Here is a 23,930-nt window from a genome sequence, read left to right on the forward strand (position 1 = left end):
GTGAGGTGAAAAACTAAGCCAGTCCAACGCTATCTAAGGCAAAACATTTGAAATTGAATTATGTCGTGATGAATCATGACATTCATATATCTTTGAGATGGTTAATTCACAAGGCAACCCAAGAAATAGTGTAGAGACTTTCCCGATGGAGTAGATAACAAAAAGTTTCTACCATAGGTAGAGATCCAAAAGGCCGGGCTAATCATGAGAACAGTGCAAAAATTGTGTACACTCTCAAAGAATATGAGTTGAATAAAAGGCAAAGAAAGTCAGACAACCCTTTTTTGGAACCCCAATCGCCTGTGCCAACCCTGGGTGTCGAATCAATTTGAAAATTGTTACTCGAGTAACAACATCCATCGTCAAACCATGTATGTCATACCAACCTGCATTAGTTGTGAGTGGGGCACGCTCAAATTCGCAGTCCCCCTTCTGCAGTTCTTTCTTAAGAAAGCATAAAAGTAATTTATGACTAGCTTCTTAATAAACCAGGAATCTTTCCTCGCTCTAATATCTCCATGACCAAGAAGATAAACTACCCCAGATTCTTTAGCCTTATGTATAAAAGAAAGTTCTCTTTCAAGGCTTTGCTCTGTATCAGGCATTGCTGGCTCAGCCGGTGGTGTTACTGGTCTCACCTCCTCTGATGTGCTTGCTTCCAAGATGGGCTTGCTTGTGTCCTTGAAGTCAGCTAGAAGAGGAACACCCAGTGAATAGACACTCCCGTTGGGAGCTATAAGAACCCTTGAGCCAGATGACTCGTCCTCAGAGCCTGTGTCATCATCCCCATCACTCTCCAATGACCGCTCCTGAGCTTCACGCCGAATGAACTTCTCAAGGCTCTCAATCAGCAGCTGCTCAAAAGTCTGGTGATTTTCTTTGCGAACATCTTTATAGCCATACCTGTTTAGGTGATTAATTGCACTTGTAAGGTTATGGGGTAAGCACAGATGTAAAAGTAAAAATAAAAGAGAAATAAATCCAATAAAATAAAGCATCATATAAAAATACTGATAAGATGCCACCTCATTCCTTGCGGGTCATTAAAAGAAAACCGACTCTGCCTTGTGGAGTTGTTCAACTTGATAACCCGTACTTCAAATGCAAAGAGTTCACAAAGAGTCCGGAAGAAGAAATGAAGCTATCGAATTAGCTACTTCAATTATTTGAAGGCATTAGCTCCCTCAGCCAGTTTAAGGCAGTGACTTTCCTGGAGATGACTTAACTATTTGGCTTCTACATTAGGAAGGTCAAGGGCTAAGGTTCATAATAGGTTCATAATAGGTTCATAATAGGTTCAATATTACATGATGGATCTCACTCACCAACAGATGTTTATTATTATTATTATTATTTAGTTTTTTTTTTTAAATTTTATTTTTGAAAAGTAACTCAAACATAACTAAAAAGAAAAGCGCCCAACTAGCAGGAATTTTACCTGGCAATGCAACGAAATATATGGTAGCTCTTTGGGCAGACACGCCGGAAAAGGAACCTTTCACTCTGAGGCACTACTGGAACTGGAACGTACTTTATACAGACAAATATTATCATGGAGTGGATTGCTGGGAGAGTTGTCAGAAAATGGCCAAAAATTGCAGGTATTCCCCTCACCAGCTCATTATAGAGTAAACCAATGCCGGGAGCTCTGATTGTCCCAAGATTGCAACCCAATTCCCTCATCAAATCCATTGATAGCTTTTGCTTTACCTCAGTTTCATACTTAAGCTTGCTTCCATAATTCCAGATATACATTATCAAAAACATGATTATGGAAAAAACTAATATTATCCAACTTCCATCTGTTACACTCCATAAAACTGATGAGAAGAAAGTCAATTCTAACCCCAAGAAAAACACTAGGAAGCTCAGCACAATTACAATGTTTATCTGCCATATAAGCAGCATAACAAGGGTTACTAAAATCGTTGTCATCATCATTATTCCTAACTCAGCAATGCCTGTAAAAAATAATCATATTAGAAAGATCAAAGAGCTTGTACATGTTGGCACAAAGGAAGCACTACTAAGATCTGTTGAACAAACAAATGGAAGCTTATAATTGATTTCTAATTTCTATACAACACTATCATCGATGTATTACAAACATTTCCTGGTCATTTTCATGAAGTTCTGATAATAAAAGGATTGTGAATCCAAAGTAATAAAGTACAATAAGATAGAAAGGATTCATGGAAAGAGCTGCACAGATGTTAGTGTACATGCTTCCTGGCCAATAAGTACACTGCCAAGTCTAACAGAAATCTACATACTTGCTGTTAGTGTATATGCCTCCTCAAATACCAATTTAAAAGAAAATGTCATTTGAGTTATCTGCTTCCACTAAAGTCAAACAAAACACTGCTATATCAATTGATGCATAGTATTACTCTGGATCTAACAGAAATCCACACAATCATAATCTGAAGCCTTGCAAGGAAAATAAAGCCCAGAATTCATTCATACAAGAGGGGAAAAAAAAAAAAAAGGTAGGGAAGAATTATTATTTTTTATAAGTACAGAATGGATTAATTAAAAGAAGGTAGGGAAGAATTATTACCATAAGCATTTCCAATCTCATCAATGCTTGAGATAGAGCAGACGAGTACCAGGCAAACTGCCAGCAAAAACCAGTTTATGACAGGGATATAAATCTGGCCCATGAACTTCCGAGATGTATGAACAATTTTAAGACGAGGGAAACAACCGAGTGCTGTCGATTGCTTTATACATGAAAAAGTAGCCGTTGTCATTGCCCGACTGGCAATTAATGCAGCAATGTTAGCAATGAACAAGACCGGCCAGAAAGCACCACCTATATACAATACGATTTCTCAACAATTAAATTTTGTTTTACTGTGTAAGCATGCAAAGAAAATGTTTCAAATGACAAGGGAGATGTTTAACCCAATTCTTACACATAAAATTGAATGATGTATTACAAGTAACAACTGAAGAAAAGAGAATCACACCTATAAAAAATTGTATAAACCTCATTGGTTCCTTACTGGTTATAAATGATGAACCTTACTTGGAATCGAAGAAAAGAAAGCTTGATCAGCATCGGCATGGTTGTCCATAAGGTATGCAGCTTGACCCAAGTAACCCAACAGAAGACAAGGCAAAACGAGAAATACAAAGGTGAGCTGCAAACAGCCACTATCATGTAAATCAGTAGTGTAGCTAATCGAAATACCGATTGACAGTAATAGCAAAGAACCAGAAATACCACATATCAAAGGAAACATGTATTAAGCAATCTGATCCAGGAACCAAGTCTCTTTCTTCTTTACCTGAACTGATCGCACAGAAAAGTAGCAAAGGTCTGCAAACATTGCTTCGGAACCTGGAAAAATTCCATTGTCAGCAATATTGAAATAGCCGAGTTATAATTTTTTTTTTTTTTTGAAAAAAAGGTAAAATAGCTGAGTAATGAAATTCTGATAACCATTAATGGCATATTGCACCCTAACCATATTTGAATTAAGACACAAATACAATTCATAATGGTATAGATTGTTAACTAATTCTATCAACATGAGTTATTAAATAAGAGTAATGCTACTCATCATCCCATGATGTGACATTAGATTATAGGTTCACAAGTGAAATATAATAAATAGTTTTCAATCATCTAATGTCACATCATAGGATGATGAGAGGATAATGAGAAAAAGGATGACGAATAAATTTTTTTATTAAATAATGATCCAAGATATCCATAATTCATGTCTCAAAGTCCATAATCCAAACCCTTAGGGGTTGGCTCAAGTGGTAAAGGCTTTGGGCTTGGGGGTATGCTCCCCCAAGGTCTAAGGTTCAAATCCCTTTGGGTGCAAACAATTTCTAGGAGCCATCGGACTGAGGGATTTTTCCTTTGAATTACTCGAGGTGCACTTGCAAAAAACTTCTTGCTGAGGCTTGTGCACCCCCAGGATTAGTCGGGACGTTGTTCTTGGACACCCAGTGCCAAATAAAAAAAAGAGAGTCCATAATCCAATATCCCTGCCTTTGGATTGTACTGAGTCGACCTATGGAAAAACAGGAAGGTTGGGAATGCTTTTCCAACTTTAATAGTTTTAAGATGGAAGATGGCTCTACAGTTTATTTTGGCATGATATGTAAAGCGGAGATTGGTCTCTCATGGAAGCTTTCCTACTGTTATCTTGTGTTACCAGATCTAAGGATGCATATGGGGTGGACAACTTAGAATTTTCTAACGAATCTCATCAGCGGAATGTCTTTCATCAATGCGGCGCAAGATTGGGAGGTGGATCTCTTCATTTCTCTTATGACCATTTATATCCCTACAAGTTGGGAAGGGTGGAGAAGACAAGAATCAATGGACCACTTCCAAGCACAAGGTCTTTGAAGTAGGATCTTTCTACAAGCCATACATCCGCACGCTAAACCAATAAAATCTTATTTACCGATAAAAAAAAAAAAACATTTCCTTTCCTTGGAAGAGTATTTGGCAAACTAAGGACCCAGAGAGAGTGACTTTTTTCATTTGGATGACTTTCTATGGAAGATTCTCACTTTTGACAATCTATGGAAGAGATATATGTTGGTGGCCGATTGGTATTGTACGTGTAAAGTAGTGGAGAATTTATTGAGCATCTGTTGCGCCATTGGGAGTTAGCTAGTGCTTTATGGAATTCCATCTTAGATTGGAACTTGCCTCAAAGTCTGAGGATCTCCTAACATGTTAGAAAGGGTAGTTTGGTAGCCATATTGCGAAGTTTTGTGGAAATGAATTATGTCTTCCTTTATGTGGCATATGGAGACATAAATAATCGGAGCTTGAAGATTATGAGAAACCAGTGCAAGAGCTGAAGGATTTTCTCCTTAAAATCTTTTATCTTTGGGTGGCTGTTTTTTTTTATCTTCATGTGTACTTGGTTTGCACCCTTTTCTAAATTGAATAATTTCTTATTTAAAAAAAAATCCTTACCTGTTGCACACAGGAGACAACCCCCAAGAGAATACCAAGCCTTAATTGAGTTCCTCTTAAAGAAGTAATATATGTGAACAGGATTAAATGCCTTCAAGACGCTGCTGTCATATTTAACAAGGTTGTAGATCCCAATGCCGGCTAGAGAACAAAACCAAATGAATAAAGCAGGGCCAATAACGAGTCCCACTTTACTTGTCCCAAACTTCTGTATGCTGAACAAAATCACAAGAAAGGCAACTGAAATCATCACCACTTCGTCTGCACAAGTAAAGAGAAAAAATTAAAAGGTTATAAATTGGAAAATCCTAATAAATTCACTTCCAAATATATTCTTTTTCTTTATAAGACTTCAAAAGATATTCAAAGGTAAACAAAACCCATAAATCTGAATTTATGATCTCACTTTCGACCCCTGTTGTGATTATAAACTATATGACTACACAAAGTCTATTGATCTCACAATTCTAGAAAATATTTAACATGCCCCTTCCCTACGAGATTACAATATTCTGAAAACCCCTAGCCAAAATTTGCTGATACACCAATGGAACAGCAAAGTGTAACTGCATGAAATCAGACAAAGGGCAATACTTCAAGCAACCAATTACATTGGAAACCACCCATCCAAAACTAGAAAAATTTTCAGATGAAGCTATCAGTGGAAAGCTGGCTTTTCTCACAAAAAAGGGATTTCCTCCACAAATCTAGAATACAATATAACTACAATATCTACAAATGATGTACTGAAGGCATAAAGAGTCTAGCTTAAACTTTTGAATCAGGTAATTATTACAACACTGAACCACCATTAATTTATGCTTTTGGAAAAAGGTAGTAATTTATCATGGTATTTTTTTGATGATGTGGAACCTCAACAATGCATGGGCCTTCAGAGCCAACCATGGGGAGAAAACCCCGGATACACAATCCCACTGACCAGAACCATGTATCAAGTAATACAGGAGAATGCTTGCATAGACAAATCCAGGATATCTGAGTCTATAGCTCATAGCAACTCTACCCCTTAACCGCTAGGCTGGTAAATGTTTTTTTTTTTTTTATAAGTAAGACAAACATTTTATTAACAGAAGTAAATAGGCATAGCCTAAGTACACAAAAAGTATAAAAAACAACTAGGCTGGTAAATGAATATGAATTTATATGCGAAAAAGATTTCAATTTCTTAGACAGTGCCAATGACAAAGGTATACAATCACTATACGTGACATAGGCCTCACCATATGATATGTATTAATCTAACGGACCTTATGTCAAATAACAGGAAATTGAACAGCCCAGTAAAGACTTGCAGATTGAATAACAGATTGTCACATCACCTTGCTCAATTGCATCTACTCCAACTTTTATACCACTAACAGCTGACGTTACTGAAATAAGAAAAAAAATCCGTGACCAAATTATTACAGGGTAACAACTAAAACAAAGTGATAATTATGCAAACCGACAGTTCACAATAGAAGTGAAATACAAAATACAAAGCTAAAACAGATTTTTCTTTGTTTAATGATCAAAGTAGTAAGTCGTCTAGAAAAAAAAAAAAAAAGCATGAAGGAAAACAGTAAACACCTGACATTGCTGGCGTAACAACTGCATCTGCTATCACCATAGAAGTACCAGCAAGCACCAACATCAAAAGAAGCTTTTTCAGAACCAGTGAATTCTCAAGCCTTTCCTTGAGTTTTAGTGATCTCTCAAGCTCAGCAGATGGCACCTTTAACCTGAAGCTTGATATACGAGCATCTGATGGAAGCTGATTTGGAAGAAGACTGACCTTAGCATGCCGACATATCAATGAGTACAATGCAAAAGTACCACCTGAAGCAGTTAAGTGACACTATGAATTCATTTACTAATACAAAAATTCATGCAAATGCCCATGCACACAGAACACCCACACTGCATCTACTAACCCAATCACACACTTAAGCATGAGAGAGAGAGAGAGAGAGAGAGAGAGAGAGAGAGAGAGAGAGAGAGAGTTCACAACATTCAGCATACCTTCACCATCATCATTGGCCCAAAGAACAACCAGGACATACTTGAAAAGTGGGATCAAGATTAAGGTGTACAGGACTAGTGATAATGCTCCAATAACATCTTCATTTCCATTAATAGGTGCTTTGCTAAACATCACACTGAATGTATATAAAGGACTTGTTCCAACATCACCAAAAACGACCCCAAGGGTCTGGAAAGCAAGTATAATCTTCTTTCCCAAGCTGAAGTCCTGCAATTATATTCACATAATTGAGAAAATAAACCTGGACCTTTCTATTTGTGGTCTACGTAAAACAAGTCAACAACTACATAATTAATCCATTCCTCCCCTACTAAAAACCTGGGCCCTTCTATTTGTGGGCAGTTCTGCCCATGGCAGCATTAATGTCTCTCACTTACTCTTTGCAGATGATACCTTGATCTCGTGTGAGCCAAATTCTGATCAGATCCGTTCTTTGAGGGCACTTTTGTTATGTTTTGAAGCTGTATCTGGTTTAAAAGTCAATATGCCCAAATCTGAAATGGTCCCTGTAGGTTTGGTCAATAATCTAGGGGATTTGGCTGATATATTGGGATGTAAGGTGTCTTTTTTACCTATGAAATATCTGGGTCTTCCCTTGGGGGCACCTTTTAAATCTAAGGCAATTTGGGATGGGGCTTTAGAGAAAATTGAAAGTAGGTTGGCTGGCTGGAAAAGGATCTACTTGTCCAAAGGTGGTAGAATCACCTTAATCAAGAGTACTTTATCAAATATCCCAACCTATTTCCTATCTTTATTCCCTTTGCCTGCAGGATTGGCGAATAGAATAGAAAGTATATTCCGTGACTTCTTGTGGGGTGGATTGGAGGTTGAGAAGAAATTCCACTTGCTCAAGTGGGATAAGATTTGTTCTCTTTTAGTTGAAAATTGAATAAAAAATTGTTAGAATATTATTTTTTAATATTATTATTGTTTTGAAATTTAAAAAAGTTGAATAGTTTATTATATTTTGTGTATGAATTTGAGAAAGTTATAATGATGAGATGAGATGAGATGAAACCGTTTCTGTATCCAAACAGGGCCCAAGAGTGTAGGGAAGCTTTTGGCCTGTTGGAGAGGGATTCAAGGAAATCGTCAAATAGCAACTGTTTGGAAGATGATTCCTCTTTGTCTTATGTGGTGTATTTGGAATGAGAGGAATGAACGTTGTTTTGATAATAGAGAACACTCGGTGGATGGGATTAGGGCTTTCTTTTTTCATACTTTGCTGCTTTGGGCTTTGGTTATTGTAATGGATAGATTTAGTTCCAATGACTTTCATGCTATTTTTCAGCTTTAGTTTGTAATTAGGTGTTTTCTCTTGTATACTTCTTGTGTACTTGGGTTATGCCTAATTACGTGGTTTTTAATAAATTTCTTACTTAAAATAAAATAAAATAAAATAAAAGAGCGCAAGATCGCAACAACACTGCTCTAATAATACTATCATATCTTTCCAAAAAGAAATATTTCATCAAGAGAAGGGAAGTGGAGTACAAGAAAGGGTACAGACGTACATATTATGCCTCAAATCAAGCAAACAATGTTTCTAGATGCAAACGTCACAAAAATTATAGTAAAAGGGGTATTAAGAAAAGGAGACCAGTATACTTCCTGTGTAATTTCATTCATATATATAATAGCTATCTTTTACGGATAAAAAAAAAAAAAGAAGACACCATCTTGTATATACCGAAAAATATAATTTTGTCAAAGATCCTATTTTATTTTGAGTTTAAAATTTTAAGTTTATCTGAAACTCCTTAAAACTTATTACATAAGTTATATATAGGATGTGTCAATGAAATCCCCAAATGGTAGTTCAGACAGAGAGCAGGTATACCAAAGCAGGATAATTGATCCAGCAGAGATCGTCGTTAGGTTGATTCAGAGCTACTTATATATTAATGCGTGATAGAATTTCTACTCAAGCTTTTCCAAAACTAAAATTCCTTGAATCGTTTTGACTCAGAGCTACTTGTGTATTTAATGTTTGATAGAATTTCTACTCAAGCTTTACCAAAACTAAAAATCATTGATCGTTTTGACATCAGCTAAACATAACCAAGACATTCGATAATTGCATTTTTCTTCATAAAAGTCTACCTAACCTCATAGTAAAGCTCTTGCACAACTATAAAATCTAGACAAATGGATAAAGGGAAATAGCTTACACAAAGTCTCAAAACCCCATAAATTGGTGTCACCTTAAAGTGCATATAACGCTAACAATGTTTAATATAAATCATAAAATGGCATCGGTGTATCTATAGGGAAGTGTCCGCCAGTTAAACTTTTCCTCTTCCATGAATTTACTCTACTTTAACTAAAGCAGCAACTCATTCTAGTAAATTAAGCAAAGACAGACATTAACCATATGATTTGAAATTCAATTATCTCTTCTCGGCAGCCAAACAGTCAGTGAGACCAAAAGCGGACGTAAAACAGACAATAAATAAATAAATAAATAAAGACACATTCACTAAAAGTAGTTTCACAGAAAGTCACATCGAGTAAGAGCTCTGGATGCTACCTCGTAGTCACTTCTGTGCGCGCCGGGGACCTCGAGGGCCTCGACGTCGAAGGAGTCGAGGCGTGGCCCGGTGCGAATCAGTCTCTGCGCGGCATTATCCTCGTCGTCCTCCGAATCCAACTCGTCAACCGCCGTAGAGCGATGCGAGAGGAAGTCATCTTCGTCTTCATCCTCGATCTCCGAGTCGTCCTCGTCTTGGAACACCCACCGTGATTCTGTCGGGTCCATCGAGGCCTGACCTCCATTGATGTCGGATCCCTCTTCCTCCGCCATCACCTTTCGAAACCACACTAGGACAGAGTTCAATTCGGAATCACGGGGAATATGATGAATAGGAAATTAAGGAAGGGTGTTTGGGTAGACAGAAAGTGAGGGAACAAAACGGAAAATTCAGATTCTATTTTCTGATTAGCTATATTAGGGAGGCCGTTGTATGGTGTGTAGACTACAGTGTTGAGCTTTTGGGCTAAAAAGGAAATGAAGAGAATCCTCTCTGTAATAGTCTGTCTCCCTGTAAATATATAAATAAATCAACGAATAGAAAATTTTCCGAAAGAAAAATAAAAGCTGTACGAAGTGCGGTGCGGTCAAGGGTAGTAAGTGCCGCGACTCGTTAATTTAATATAAATACGATATGATAAAATAGATTAAAATTTAATCTTAACGAATCTTAATCAAAATAAATTAGTTCGTTACGATATGATTATTTAATAGATTGATAATATATCAATTTATTTTGACTCGTTATAATTCGTTAAGAAAATTAAAATTAAAATTATATTCTTATATCTAAAAATAAAATTATTAAAATTTTAATTTTGATATTTTTTTTATAGATATTATAATTTTAAAATTTATATAAAATTATGTTAAATTTAATTAGATCAAATGGATTAATTTCAAATCTAATTAATTTATTTACATAAATAGATCAAAATAAATTAATACGATACGATCTATTATATTAAAAAATGGTATTAGAATCCGAAATTTTGATATAATAAATTTAAAAAATTAAATTAAAATTAATTATATAATATAATATATATATTTTGATACGAGACGAATATGATATGTTAACACGATCTAACATCCGGCGTGAGTGCGGCGCGGGGCGAATAAGACCGAGCTACGATTATTTTAATTTATTAATGTAATAAAATAGACAATAATGTTGAGAATTTTGTATTTGAAAAAGGTTGGGAAAAATAAGGGCAGCCATCGTAATTTAAGATAAACTGAGGACCATTCTTGCAATCAGCTGCCCGAATCAACAAAATCTCACTATCCGTACGATAAATGCAGACGGAGAGTAGAGTCCGAAACAATCGTGATTTTTCGAGCAAGTTCTATCCTCAGTCCTCGCCCTCACCACAAACCCTAACCCTTTTTCATTCTAAGTCCCCCCTCCCCCCCGCGCGTCTCTCTCTCAGCCCCTCGAGCCAAAAATGTCGCACTTCGGAAGAACAGGCCCTCCGGACATTACCGACACATACTCTCTTCTTGTCCTCAACATTTCCTTCCGTGAGCCTTCTCTCTCTAGAAGATTCATTTATTTCTTAATTTTTGGGAGCTTAAAAAATGGGCACTAATGATTATCTTGCACATTGTTCTTATTGTTTGGATGTGGGTTTTAGGTACGACTGCGGATGATCTATTCCCGTATTTTGATAAATACGGCAAGGTCGTGGATATCTTTATCCCTAGAAATCGAAGGTACGGCTACTTTTACTGATTGAAACAAGTAATTCTTCATTCATGTGGATTATGAGCGACTCTTATTATTTTTTTCAGTAAACATATTATTTTGTCAGTTACTTTTTTTTAGCTTTTGTTTGTATGTTGAAAAATTAGTTTATAAATTGGGAATACATCCATCATGGATTTTATTTTGCAGTCTTGTTCTATTTCATTTAGATTTGTTTTGGTCAGTTAATTGGGAGTTAAATATTGCTATAGTCTCTCTTGCTCTCCTACGAGGAATTTAGGGTTTTTTAAAATCCTTTGGCTTCTCTGTAATTTTGGTACTGTTTCTTGCGGTTTAGGACTGGTGACTCAAGGGGCTTTGCATTTGTGCGGTACAAGTATGCTGATGAGGCACAAAAAGCAGTGGATAGGCTTGATGGTTTGTGTCACTCTGTCTCCCCCGTCTGTCTCTCTCTCTTAATGAACGTATTGTATTCTTGTACATACACACTATATATTCTGTTCAGCATTTTTTTTTCCAATTTGGTAATTTGTTGCTAGCTCCTTTGACAAATTGGTTTCCACTTTTTTTATAGGAAAAGTTGTTGATGGTCGAGAGATAACAGTTCAATTTGCTAAATATGGGCCAAACGCAGAGAAAATGTAAGTTTTAGAATGTTTTGAGCATTTTTATAATGGTGGGGTTTTTTCCTCCTAGTCATTGTTGTGGTGTTGAATTTTTTATTATAATCTAATGGAAAATATAGGGAGGATATTCATAAGAACAATGATACTCTTCATCTTGGATTTTCATTTGAATGGAAATCCACTTAAAATGCATTGCATCAGAAGGTGTGATCGGGGATGACAAATCCACGACGAAGAACAATATTTCTCTATCCATATTACTACTACTATTATTGAATTTTTTGAAATGATGGTGTCCATAACAAATTATGCTACTTTTGTCGAATTCTTACATGAAAGAATATTTTACCACCATTTTGAACAATAGAGTGCCTTGACTACTTCTAGGTGATGCCTTTCTTGGCTAAATAGGTGCATATAAGTTGAAGTCTTAAGTTTGATTTGGATGTACTCATTCCCTCCCCCTTCTTCCTTTCTAAATGTTTAGTGATTTTTTACTAGTTATTTTTTATTGGACAGCACACATTGATTCAATATAACAGTCATTTTATTCCTTTTTGAATAATGTACTTGAATTCAGTGAAATGATTGTGTGTCTGTTGATGTTGCATGTGGGAATCCTAGATTTCTTTGATTGTTGGATATTGAGTCAGTATCTTATTTCTATCACAGCGACAAAGGGAGGATTATCGAATCGTCCTCGAGGTCAAGAAGTCGCAGTCCTCGTAGGAGGTAACCTTTTTTTCTTCTTGTTTCTGCAGAACACTTTTTTATGCATACTGGAAAGAAATTCTTTTGATTTTTTGGTTTCTACAATGTTTAGGTTGTGATATTGTATTGTGCTCTTAACATCTTAGAGAAAAATTCCTTTTATATACTTGTCTTCCCGACTTGCTGCTTCGCATGCAGTCAAGTGTCTCTATATTACATTAGTTGTCAGAAAAATGTCTTGGAGAAATTAAGCGTTCAATGGTTGTGGAAGGGAGGAGAAGACAGCCTTCTGTTTATGGATTCTGGATTCATTTAGTGTTTTGAGATATATTTTGTAATGAAGATTAGTGACATAATGTCTACAAAGGATAGCCTTTTGTACATGGATTACGGATTTCCCATTGTTTCATTGTTGGAAAAACCACCATTTATTTTTTTTCTTCGCCACAAATTATTTTATTGAATGCGTATCTTGCATATCCAAAGCATATTGTTAGTGTATTGTAATTTGAGGTATGTAGAAAAAACATGGGTTTAATGATCCTTTAGTACTTATAGTATATAAGATGAATTGATGCCAGTATAAGATGAATTGATGCCATTCGTGAAACTATCTTTTCTTGTTGAGCATGTGAAATATTTGAATTTACAGAGCTAAGAACCTTATAATCCTTTTGCTTTAATTTAAATCTTCTTTACTCCCTTTCATAACTTTTTTCTGTTCATTAAAAATCAATATCGTAGATCTTTTAAACTCCTGGAGTTCGAAACAAGTTTACACTTTTATTATAGGAATGGATAAGGATTGAGGGGAATTTTTTTATTTAGGAGGACTGCTGGGCGGTTAATGCAAATTAAAAATTATTTTCCTGACCTTTTTTATACCCTTAATAACCAATATATTTTAGTACCTGTTAGCCAACAAACTGCCCATCATACCAAATTGAATGAATCCATCATGGTTGTTGTCCATAATTTTCTTGTCAGCACAAATCTCAGTTTCCATCTCGCATCCAGGCAGGTTCTATATATTTAGTCCTGCTCATTAAAAAAAATGGATTTTGTATTTTTAGACCTTAATAAATCTACAAACACTAAGTTTCATTCTCTACTATCCCAAATCCTAAAATCACAGTTTTTCTGACTTTAAAGCCTACCATATAATTAACTGTGGCCAGGTTTTCCAGAATTTTCCTATGCTAGGCATGGTAATTGGCATTATGTGATCTGGTTTGATATCCAAACTATATTGATTTTTTGTTTCTAATACATCATTTCTCAGCTTTTGTGGAGTTTGGTTGGCTTTTCATTGGCAGCTATTTGATAGTCTGAATATTTTGCAAGTCATATTTTGAGCAGCCTCTACAAAATTAAAAAGAGATGTCCTACATCTTACAATTGCAATGAAGCCTTATCATATATCAGTTGGCTGCATGACTTTTTAGTTGTTTGTCTTCATCTAAAGTAATTTAGCACTCATGCTAATCAGTTGTAATGTCAAAAAATTGTGGCCAGCTAGTTGTGTGTGTCTCTACTTATTAAATCCCTTCCTGGGCTAGCTTTTCAACTCCTAAGATGCTGTATGGGCACCAGGATTAGAGCACTAGAGCATTGGTTTCTCTATATGCATCTTCAAAATCACATCTTTTAAAGATTGATTTTGCATATCAAGAAAAACCCCCACATTGGATTTTGCATCTTTGAACCAAATAATAAAAAAATATTTTTATTATTTTTTTTTCCTTAAAATTATTATTTTTTATATATTTTACAATTAGCACCATGTGCTCAAAAATACAAATTCTATATATCTAAATATTACCAATTTCATATATCAAAATGATCAATTTTATCAATAAATATTAATATGTACTAAAAAACACCTTGTATCATCAACTTAATACAAATTTCATATATCAAAATCATCTTAATACAAATTCCACAAAGTTGATTTTAATGGGTATGAGAGAAAAAAAACATTAAAAATAATGTTTGGAGAGTGAATAACTTGAAGAATCACTATTCATAGTTATGTAAAAATTTAGAGATGCATAAGCCAATGTAGATGAATTTAAAGACATATTTTGCAAATATGAAGATGAAGATAAAGATGAATAAGCCATTGCTAGTGCTCTTAGGTGTTGGACCTTCAGAATGGGTTAGGTAGCATCTTCGTCGTACATTGTATATGGCTTCTGATCTGTGGAATTTATTTCTGCAAACCAGTCAAAAATTAGCTTAACTAGCTATGCAGATATTTCAGCAATTTCTGAGTGAAATTTGTATCTTCAATGAAAATGGAAATCATCTCCAGTTGTTAGCATTGCAAATATGCCTTCACCAGGCTTCTTTCCATTTTCGGAAGACAAGAACACTGTTGTTGGTTCTTCTAAGTTCACGCAATCTTGCGCTTCGCAAGCAAATACCTGATCACTGATTATAATCTTTTCAGATACCGGGATGACTACAGAGATCGGGGTTCCAAGAGAAGAAGCCGCAGTCGAAGTTTTGATAGATACGATCGTGATAGGCATGGGAGGGATAGGGATTATCGCCACCGCAGCAGGAGCCGTAGCAATAGTCCCGATTACCATAGGGCCCGAGGAAGAGGTCATTATGATGATGAGCTTCGAAGCCGAAGCCGAAGCCGAAGCCGATCGATGGATAAGTATAAACTAGTGCTTTTTTATGCTTTAGTTTTAATTAATTATTTCAATATTATGGACATGTTTTGTTTTGTACTATCTTCTGCTGATTCAATCTGTTTATGTTACAGTGCCTCCCCTGATCAGCGTAGCAGGCATATCCCTAGTTCTCGCAGAAGTCCTTCCCCACAGAAGTCTTTGTCTCCTAGGGTGGAAAGTTCTGATAGGCGAAGCCATCATGGACGGTCCCCAACTTCTCATAGTATTTCACCCAGGGGCCATCCTGCTGATTCTCGAAGCCAATCCCCATGAAAGTCAGATGTTGATATGAGTCATTGTCTTTGTTCGTACTCACAGTTAGAGAGAGATTTTGAACTTTTTTTTTATTGGTTAATGAATTAAATGATCTAACTTTTGTTTCCTGACTTATCTGTTCTTACAGGAATGATCATCCCGGTTGTTCTGAAAATTCATGGAGATATCGTTCTGCTGTTCTTATCTGAATCCTAAGGGCTGGTTTTGGTAGGACTGTGGATTTCTTTTATTTTTTACTATTTTGTCTTGAACCTAATCCTTGTTTAGGCATGCAATGTAAGAGAAAAAAAAAAAGAGAATCCCTACCTAGCCATTTTCAAATTTGTGGACTTATTGTGAATTTGGTATTTCAATATCGATAAGAGTTGTTATGGATGCTCTTTATAGATACTTTTTTCTGTTATCCATTTGATTTTGTTTCTGCTTCTAGTGCCTCTCCATCACTCTCTCTCAATTTAAGCTTGATCAGTTATGTTTTCTTGTTTCTTCTGATTCATCACGAGCTATTTATTGGGTTTTATAGTTATGTTCGGGGAACAATGGTGGGGGCTTGATAGACAGATGTTGAGTTTTAGCTGTTGATGCTGTTCCTAAAATGTAGATGGATGGTCGTGATATTGATTGCTGGTTGCAGCAGTATGCTGGTTTTAGAAGTATGATTGTTTTAGCAGTATGCTGGTTGCCGAGAGCTATATATGTTAACTAGTTCCCTCTGGAAATCATCTTTGGTAAGATTTATATAGCTCAGCTCTTTGTTTCTGAAAAGTCATAAATCCTTCAGGATTCTGATTCTGACCTAATAATCCTTTTTGGTCTTTTTCACTGATCTCGAAAAAAATATGGCCCTATAAGAGGTTCTAGTTGCTGTGATGCTCTAAAGACAAACGTTGAACGTGTACTTAACCTCTAGCTGATGCTGCACAATGAGATGGACCAATGATTCATTTCCGTGATCTGGCTACGGAACATGAACTACAAATTCTATATGTGGGTTCTTTAGTTCTGGTGTTAAATTTTGCTGCCAGAAAAAATGAGACACGGTAACGAGTTATGTGATTTTGTTTAGGGTTATTGGTCTTTACAATGCTTAACCCATCCTTTAAGATTATAATTTATGCTTTTTAATGTGGTGACTGGTGAGATGTTTTAGCACACGGGGTCCATGACCGTAGCTGTGAAGTGGTTGCTGATGCCTGTTGATCTATGATTGGCTCGTGATTAACTCTGAAATATTAGTGACTAAACAATGCCACCTGGCCGTTGCTGCCCTCTTGCTTGGTTCGGGTTGGCAATGTTACTGGCCACTGTGGCATTGATTGTAGCTACCTAGCTGTGTTGCTGGCCTGCGAAATATTTATAAATCTGATCTAACAGAGGCATGGCATTTTGCTTTGTGCTCTTGGATTTATGGTCTCATCTCACTGCCACAAGTTTTATGCGTTAAAAATCTCTAGTTGATTTGTTGTCTCATTTTTTCTCATGTCAACGTAACTTAAACACTTGTGATATTACAGAAGATCACAGATTCTAATCTTTGTATGCTACTGGTAAATATTTCTCACTTACTAAGAATTCAACTTCTGTTCGAAAAATACGTGTATTTTGTTCGACTCCTTTTGACGGGCAGGGTGTCTGGGCACGTGGGTGGCCTGCTGGGGGATAGAGGGCTCTCTTCCAGGCCACATTTTTCTCACCTGTTGAGGAGGGGGCACTTTATGTTACACAGCCTGTATGTTACATGAAACAATTAAGTTAAAGTTGGACACAATTGGGTTTGGGATTGTTTGGATTGGCCTGAATTAACTCGATTGACAATTGGGCATGTTCTGGTCCTAGTGACCTCTTTCCATTAAAAATAAACTTGTTGCATCAGTTCAAACTAAATTTTTGGTATTGACATTCCTCGGGAAATTAGACAGGTTAATTCACCTTATATGGATGACTAAATGAGTCGAGATGTATTCATGACCTGTTTAATTTTGGTTGGAGTTCAGTTGACTCATAATGTGATTTGAATCGAAGTGGCACGAACCTATTTGACTTAAAGATTGATGGTCTAGGTGTTCCTGTTGGGGATGGATTTGTTGTGTAACAGAATGGTGGTGTGGGGGGTTGTCTAATCCCCTCCCCCCCGTGGGGGATTTATATGGGTCTTGCTTTAATCAAAGAGCTGGGCAGAGAACTACGAACATGCTGAATCGACTAGCAAGGGAATGTCAAAGCTCTTGTCGATCTAATGGAGGCCGAGAGGCCGGATGTGTTCGAAAAGAGGTGGAAGATATGGGGGTTTTAAAGTTGGAGGTCATGAGTGAATGGAGGACATGATGAGCGTGGCGGCAAGAGGCTAACAGCAGGAGTGATAGTACCCAAAATGCAATCTAGGTGGGAAATAGGCCCAGTTAAAATGAGCAGAGAGTGAAGAGGGCACTCCTTGAGCCTCTTATATGGGCCCTAGTATCGGGCCTACTGAATTCTTGCGTAATAAAGTAATGCAAGGGTCTATAGACTTGCAAGCCCAATCCAAAGCTGGTGTAGTAGGAAAAAATACTTGAAGAACCCAAATAGTGAGAAGCGTTGGGAATTTGGAGTTTTTAGAAGGTATCTTGTGGCCCATGGCTATTAGACCATTGGTGCTTATTAAATGGCAACCGAAAGAGCCATGCATGTAAAATAATAAGCGGCTGAATCGAGTATTGGGATAAAAGCCTCATTGGCATCTCAGTTATGCACGTGTCGAGTTGGTGAGAGAGTTTTGACTTTCAATTCAATAATGGAGGATGAACAATCGTGCAATAGATATAGACAATGACCGAGCAGGTTTATTTCCAATTTAGCCGGAGCGATGGAGCAATGATATCTACATAATATATTTTATAATATATATTATAAAATAAAAATAATTTTAATAAATATTTTATAAAAATACATACCTTTTAAAAATATTATTATGTGAAGTGTTGTTATGAAATGTGAAGTGTTTATCATTTTTCAATGGCAAATGCATGGAAGCTGCCTACAAGAAGAAGGACTGATCAGATGGGATCCACAAATCATGGGGTGGAGGAATATTACTCATGATGGCCTGTGAAGGGTCAAATAATTCCATCCTTCTCAAAGTGGGTATACCGTATAATTTCCCCTAACAATAGGGAATTAACACTATCTTTGGTCAAAGTCCTTTGTTTCAGTCTTTGAGCTAATTATATGGTGAAAGCTTATCTTAGCTCAATAAAATTAATTAATTAAACAGCATATTTGCACAATTTTCTCTTTTAAAAAATCTCCGCAAGTCATGTCCAATCATGGTACGTACACCATATTACTTAATAATGAGTACCAATTTATGTGTATTAAACACGTTAAAATTGACTTGACCTAGCTAGCTAATACAGCCTAAGCAATCAGATCATTTGCTTTGCATTATGCTTATCGAAAGGAGTACGTACTACTTCACACACACACACATGAAGATCAGCTAGTTCCATATAAATATATATATATATATACATACACCATATTGTTTTCGGCTTTTTCTAAATTGATCCTATTGATTAATTAATTATATATATATATGTCTATATATAATGTATAAATATTCAGCTTGATTCGTCTAATTCAAATGTCAGTATCTTATTCAAAATCCTGATTTATCTAGTCCGGTGTTTGAAATATATTAATTCAGAAAACGTATAAAATTACTGGGAATGATCATAATTTGTTAATTAGGAGTTTATTTATATATTATGAAGAAATTAAGGCACTGCATTTTGGGAAGAAACATGGAAATTGTGGTGTGGAGAAAATCCCCTTACACATATTTTAATTTATTGCCAATTTTATTTTGAAAAATGATTTTTTAATTAATTATGATTTATGAGTAATAAATTAATGATCCCAAGCCATGGTCACCAGCTAGTTAGAGATTTCTTGAGGCTGCATGGTGTAGTACTCACAAGGTCTATTAGTTTTTTCCTTTTATTTTTCTTTTTCCTATTAAATATATTGACTAATAAATAAACAAATAAAAAGGTTAGGTCACATCATGGCCAGCTTGGAAAACCCTCGCATTTTTGGAGCTTGCTTGGTGCTATTCTTGGTCAAATGAAATATCTTGCAGGTATCTTTGAAATTTATTTATTTATTAAATAAATGTCTACTAAAAGAATAAGATAAAACAGATCAAGAGCTTTGACTTGTCGATCACGGAAGAAAAGGACTTAACTGCATGTACAGAACCTGTAAACATGCACATCAAGAATATCATCTATTCATAATGCCACTGATCTCCAACCCTAAATCAGAAAAGTCTTGCATATATATTTTTTTTAGAAATCAAATATGAAAGCAAAAGCTGCCTAGGCCCATTAATCTTACCTGTTTTCTCTATAGGAATCTTAGATCATCGTCCCGATCTTGTGGGAAACCAAGATCATGCTGCCCAAGGCCTTCTTCCCTCTTTCTCTGATCACGATCATCACCTTCTTTTCTTATTCTTCCCATGTTGCTTCTGCTAATTCAGCCTCTTCAACAGCACAAGGAAGAGCAGAAGCAGAAGCACTGCTCAAATGGAAAGCAACCCTCCAAAACCAAACTCAATCTCATCTATCCTCATGGACCCTTTCTCGTAGCAACGCAACCTCAACTTCAAGCCCATGCATGATGAGTTGGATAGGGATCGGTTGCAACGATGTGGGAAGTGTCACCCGCATAAACCTAACAAGCATCGGTTTGATAGGTACGCTTCGTTACTTCAACTTCACATCCTTTCCTAACCTAAACAGTCTTGATCTCCACGATAACTTGCTTTTTGGAGAAATACCTTCTCGTATCAGCAACCTTTCCCAACTCTCCGTTCTAAATCTGGGTTCCAATCAATTCTCTGGGATTATTCCTCTGGAAGTAGGAAAGTTGATGAACCTCAATATATTAATCTTCTCATATAACCTTCTTCAAGGTTCTATTCCTTCCAATATAGGATACTTGACCAATCTTTCAGTCCTAATCCTTGGAAGCAATTGTCTATCTGGCTCCATCCCACCTGAACTTGGCAAGTTAAAATCTCTCACTGAGCTTCGCTTGAATTTGAACAACCTGACAGGTTCAATTCCAGCGTCTTTGGGTGATTTGATTGGCTTGAAGGTCTTGTCTCTCTATGGAAACCAGTTGTCTGGTCCATTACCTCGAGAGATCAATAATCTCACCAACTTGACATTATTCTTCTTGTCGAACAACAGCATTTCTGGATTTTTACCGGAAAATATATGTCATGGTGGCATACTTGAAGATTTTTGTGCAAGCAACAATCGTTTTGTAGGTACTGTTCCTAAAGGCTTGAAAAACTGCACAAGCCTAACCAGACTCCGACTTGATAGGAACAACCTCATTGGGAATATATCTCAAGACTTCGGTATATACCCAAAACTTGATTACCTTGATTTGAGCTACAACAAGTTTCTTGGCGAGATTTCTTCAAACTGGGGAAAGTGCCAACTTCTGACGAGCTTAAAAATCTCCAATAATCAAATTACTGGAGAGATCCCCCCGAAGCTTGGAGAATCTACTCTTTTGCATGTGATTGACCTTTCTTCAAATAATCTTGTGGGAAAAATTCCTTATGAGTTGGGGAAGCTAAAATCATTGTTCAATTTAACTTTGAGCAACAACAATCTTTCTGGCAGTATTCCTCCAGAAATCGGAACTGATCTACCAGATTTGACGTATCTTGATCTGGCAGCAAACAACCTTAGTGGTCCAATACCCAGACAGCTTGGTGACTGCTCGAAAATGCTGTACTTAAACTTGAGAAACAACCATTTTAGTGAAGGCATCCCCATCGAAATCGGCAAGTTGTTGTTCCTGCAAGTTCTATTAGATCTTAGCAGGAATTCACTAACCGGGGAAATTCCATGGCAAATTGGGAACCTGGTCAAACTGGAAATTCTGAATCTTTCCCACAATAATCTTAGTGGTTCCATTCCATCTTCCTTCGATAATTTGCAGAGTATGAGGTTGGTTGATTTATCCTACAATGACTTGGAGGGTCCGATTCCGAACAACAAAGCCTTTGAAGAAGCGAGGAGCGAAGCATTTAGTCATAATAAAGACTTGTGCGGGAACCATACTGGATTGATGAGTTGTCATCCTCCTGTGAAAGATGCCAAAGATGGTGATGATCGTGTAGCCCTTTTAGTTATCATCCCTATAGCTGTTGCTGTATTCTTTTTTACCACCATAACTGGTATGATTTATATACTGAGAAAAGAAAGGAAAAAGAAAGGCAACAAACTAAGGGATTCACATCAAGAAAATGTATTTTCAATCTGGAGTTATGAAGGCAAACTAGTGTTTCAAGACATTAAGGAAGCGACTGAAGGTTTCAACACCAAGTACTGCATCGGAGTAGGAGCAACCGGAAGCGTTTATAAAGCAGAAATGTCATCGGGCCAGGTTGTAGCCGTGAAGATACTGCAGCATGCAATGTTGGAAGAGCGCAAGAGTTATGAGAGTGAGATTCGGGCACTGACAACGATACGCCATAGAAACATCGTGAAGCTTCATGGTTTCTGTTCACATGCTCAGCAATCTTTTTTGATATATGAATACTTGGAGAGAGGAAGCATGGCTAAAATCCTTAGCAATATGGGAAAATCAAAGGAATTAGATTGGATCAAACGAATCAACATCGTTAAAGGGTTTGCTAATGCTCTCTGCTACATGCATCATGATTGCAGGCCGCCGATAATTCATCGAGACATCTCGAGCAACAATCTATTGCTGGATACAGATTATGAAGCTCATGTGTCTGACTTTGGCACTGCAAGAGTTTTGAAGCTTGATTCATGTAACTGGACAGGACTTGCTGGAACATATGGATACATTGCTCCAGGTATAATTCACTTTCTTATGAAAATGGATCATCTCAGTACTGAAATCCATCAAATTTAAAAAATCTAATTTTTTCCTTTCCTTTCTAAATTTTGTAGAGCTTGCTTACACAATGAAGGTAACTGAGAAATGTGACGTGTATAGCTTTGGGGTGGCGACACTGGAAATAATTGTGGGACATCATCCTGGAGAGCTGATATGCTCTCTTTCAAGTAGTACTAGTTCAATGTCATCTTCTTCATCACCAACATCGTCTTTTTCGCCATTCAATCCCCACGGTATGCTACTGAAGGATATGTTGGACAAGCGTATAGCAACTCCTCAGGCCGAAATTGCTGATAAAGTGATCACAATTGCTAAACTGGCATTCTCATGCATTAATGCAAATCCAGATCTTCGGCCAACCATGGAGCGTGTATCTCAAGAACTATCAACTCGTAGGCAATCCTTCTCTGAGTCATTTGACATGGTCACATTAAGACAGCTGATGAATCTTGATCATGAGGATTGACACAGGCCAGCAAGATCGGGAAGCCCCTCTAATTAAAATGCCTACAGTACTATATATATGCATCATGCATGTACGCAACTTATAAATAAACTTATTAATTATTAACACAAGATCAGGAGACGTACTTATCTGCATATATATTTTATGTATAATAAAGATCGATCATATATAGTTTTGCTAGTGATGATGATGATCTTACACACACACACACACACACACACTCTCACGTACGTCTGATCATATGAACAGATTGGATTTATGCATAATCTTTGTCATAAATTCTGATTCTTGTGGATGATCCTGATCCATCTGCAGCCTGCAGGCATGTCTGAAATTAATCTGCTAATTCTCGTTAGGTCTTCCAGACTGAAGTTTCCGCGTGCCGAGCACATGATACGTACTGGTAATAGATAAGCCTCCATACAACGCATAATAATACCGTTTTAATTAATTAATTTGATAGCTTCCAATATATATTGCCTAGTACTGCACCCAAAAACAAAATTAAGGCTTAATTAATGCATTACAAAGGCCGGCTGCCTGTTTTTTCCTTGATCTTCTTCTCCTCCTCCTCCTCCTCCGATCCTCTTCTTCTTCTTCTTCTTCTGTAACACTGAAGGTGTGAATCCATTGAATTAATGCACACCCATGCACCCTTTGTAAGCTTTTCTCCTAGCTAGGGAAATAAAATCCGGTTTGCTAGATGCATTTTCGCTTTCATTTCAAAATAAAGTAATAATAATAATAATAAAACTACCAAACTAATTTTTCACATTATTATTTGACTTTAAATTGATAATAGAGAAGTGTTTTAGCTATAGCCACAAAAATAAACTCACAAATTGATGTGTCTTAATGTGATACGTTAAATTATATAGCTACTTTTATTATAAAGTAGATATAACGCATGCCATATGATCAACCACGTCAATTTTTCTATTTTGATCTTTAATCTTGACATTTTTCTCTTCTTTTCACGGATCGATAAATGAATTTGGTGA

The 23,930-nt window shown here is 36.5% G+C and overlaps 3 protein-coding genes across 10 annotated transcripts; 2 read left to right on the plus strand and 1 right to left on the minus strand.

Annotated features, from left to right (window-relative positions):
- Positions 1-46: 46 nt before the first annotated feature.
- LOC109007673 (potassium transporter 7-like) lies at positions 47-10,030 on the minus strand. The gene is made up of 10 exons (XM_018987441.2): positions 9,529-10,030; positions 6,977-7,205; positions 6,545-6,793; positions 6,295-6,345; positions 4,955-5,215; positions 3,294-3,346; positions 3,032-3,146; positions 2,561-2,815; positions 1,439-1,961; positions 47-903 (listed from the first exon to the last, which is right to left on the minus strand). Exons 1-10 carry the CDS (start codon positions 9,799-9,801, stop codon positions 363-365), a joined length of 2,550 nt encoding a protein of 849 aa, XP_018842986.1. The 5' UTR covers positions 9,802-10,030; the 3' UTR covers positions 47-362.
- A 792-nt stretch (positions 10,031-10,822) lies between these two features.
- Positions 10,823-16,949, plus strand: LOC109007674 (serine/arginine-rich splicing factor SC35-like). Of its 7 annotated transcripts, XR_001998815.2 has the most exons (11): positions 10,823-11,052; positions 11,166-11,244; positions 11,574-11,653; positions 11,811-11,877; positions 12,535-12,594; positions 15,026-15,241; positions 15,350-15,561; positions 15,661-15,740; positions 16,057-16,261; positions 16,386-16,573; positions 16,684-16,949. XR_001998815.2 is itself a non-coding variant. In XM_018987442.2 (8 exons), exons 1-7 carry the CDS (start codon positions 10,977-10,979, stop codon positions 15,528-15,530), a joined length of 759 nt encoding a protein of 252 aa, XP_018842987.1. In that variant the 5' UTR covers positions 10,823-10,976; the 3' UTR covers positions 15,531-15,561; positions 15,661-15,955. The 7 variants fall into 7 exon arrangements, 2 of the variants coding, with proteins under 2 accessions (XP_018842987.1, XP_018842988.1); XR_001998813.2 differs by having other exon boundaries at positions 16,386-16,949; XR_001998814.2 differs by having other exon boundaries at positions 16,395-16,949.
- A 2,874-nt stretch (positions 16,950-19,823) lies between these two features.
- LOC109007672 (probable leucine-rich repeat receptor-like protein kinase At1g35710) lies at positions 19,824-23,195 on the plus strand. Of its 2 annotated transcripts, XM_018987440.2 has the most exons (3): positions 19,824-20,268; positions 20,632-22,419; positions 22,517-23,195. In XM_018987440.2, the coding sequence occupies exons 1-3, from the start codon at positions 19,965-19,967 to the stop codon at positions 22,927-22,929; spliced, it is 2,505 nt and encodes an 834-aa protein (XP_018842985.2). In that variant the 5' UTR covers positions 19,824-19,964; the 3' UTR covers positions 22,930-23,195. The 2 variants fall into 2 exon arrangements, with proteins under 2 accessions (XP_018842985.2, XP_018842983.2); XM_018987438.2 differs by having other exon boundaries at positions 19,824-22,419.
- The last annotated feature ends 735 nt before the right edge of the window (positions 23,196-23,930 follow it).

This window comes from Juglans regia, chromosome 13 (genome assembly GCF_001411555.2).
Source record: "Juglans regia cultivar Chandler chromosome 13, Walnut 2.0, whole genome shotgun sequence".
Classification (NCBI taxonomy): domain Eukaryota; kingdom Viridiplantae; phylum Streptophyta; class Magnoliopsida; order Fagales; family Juglandaceae; genus Juglans; species Juglans regia.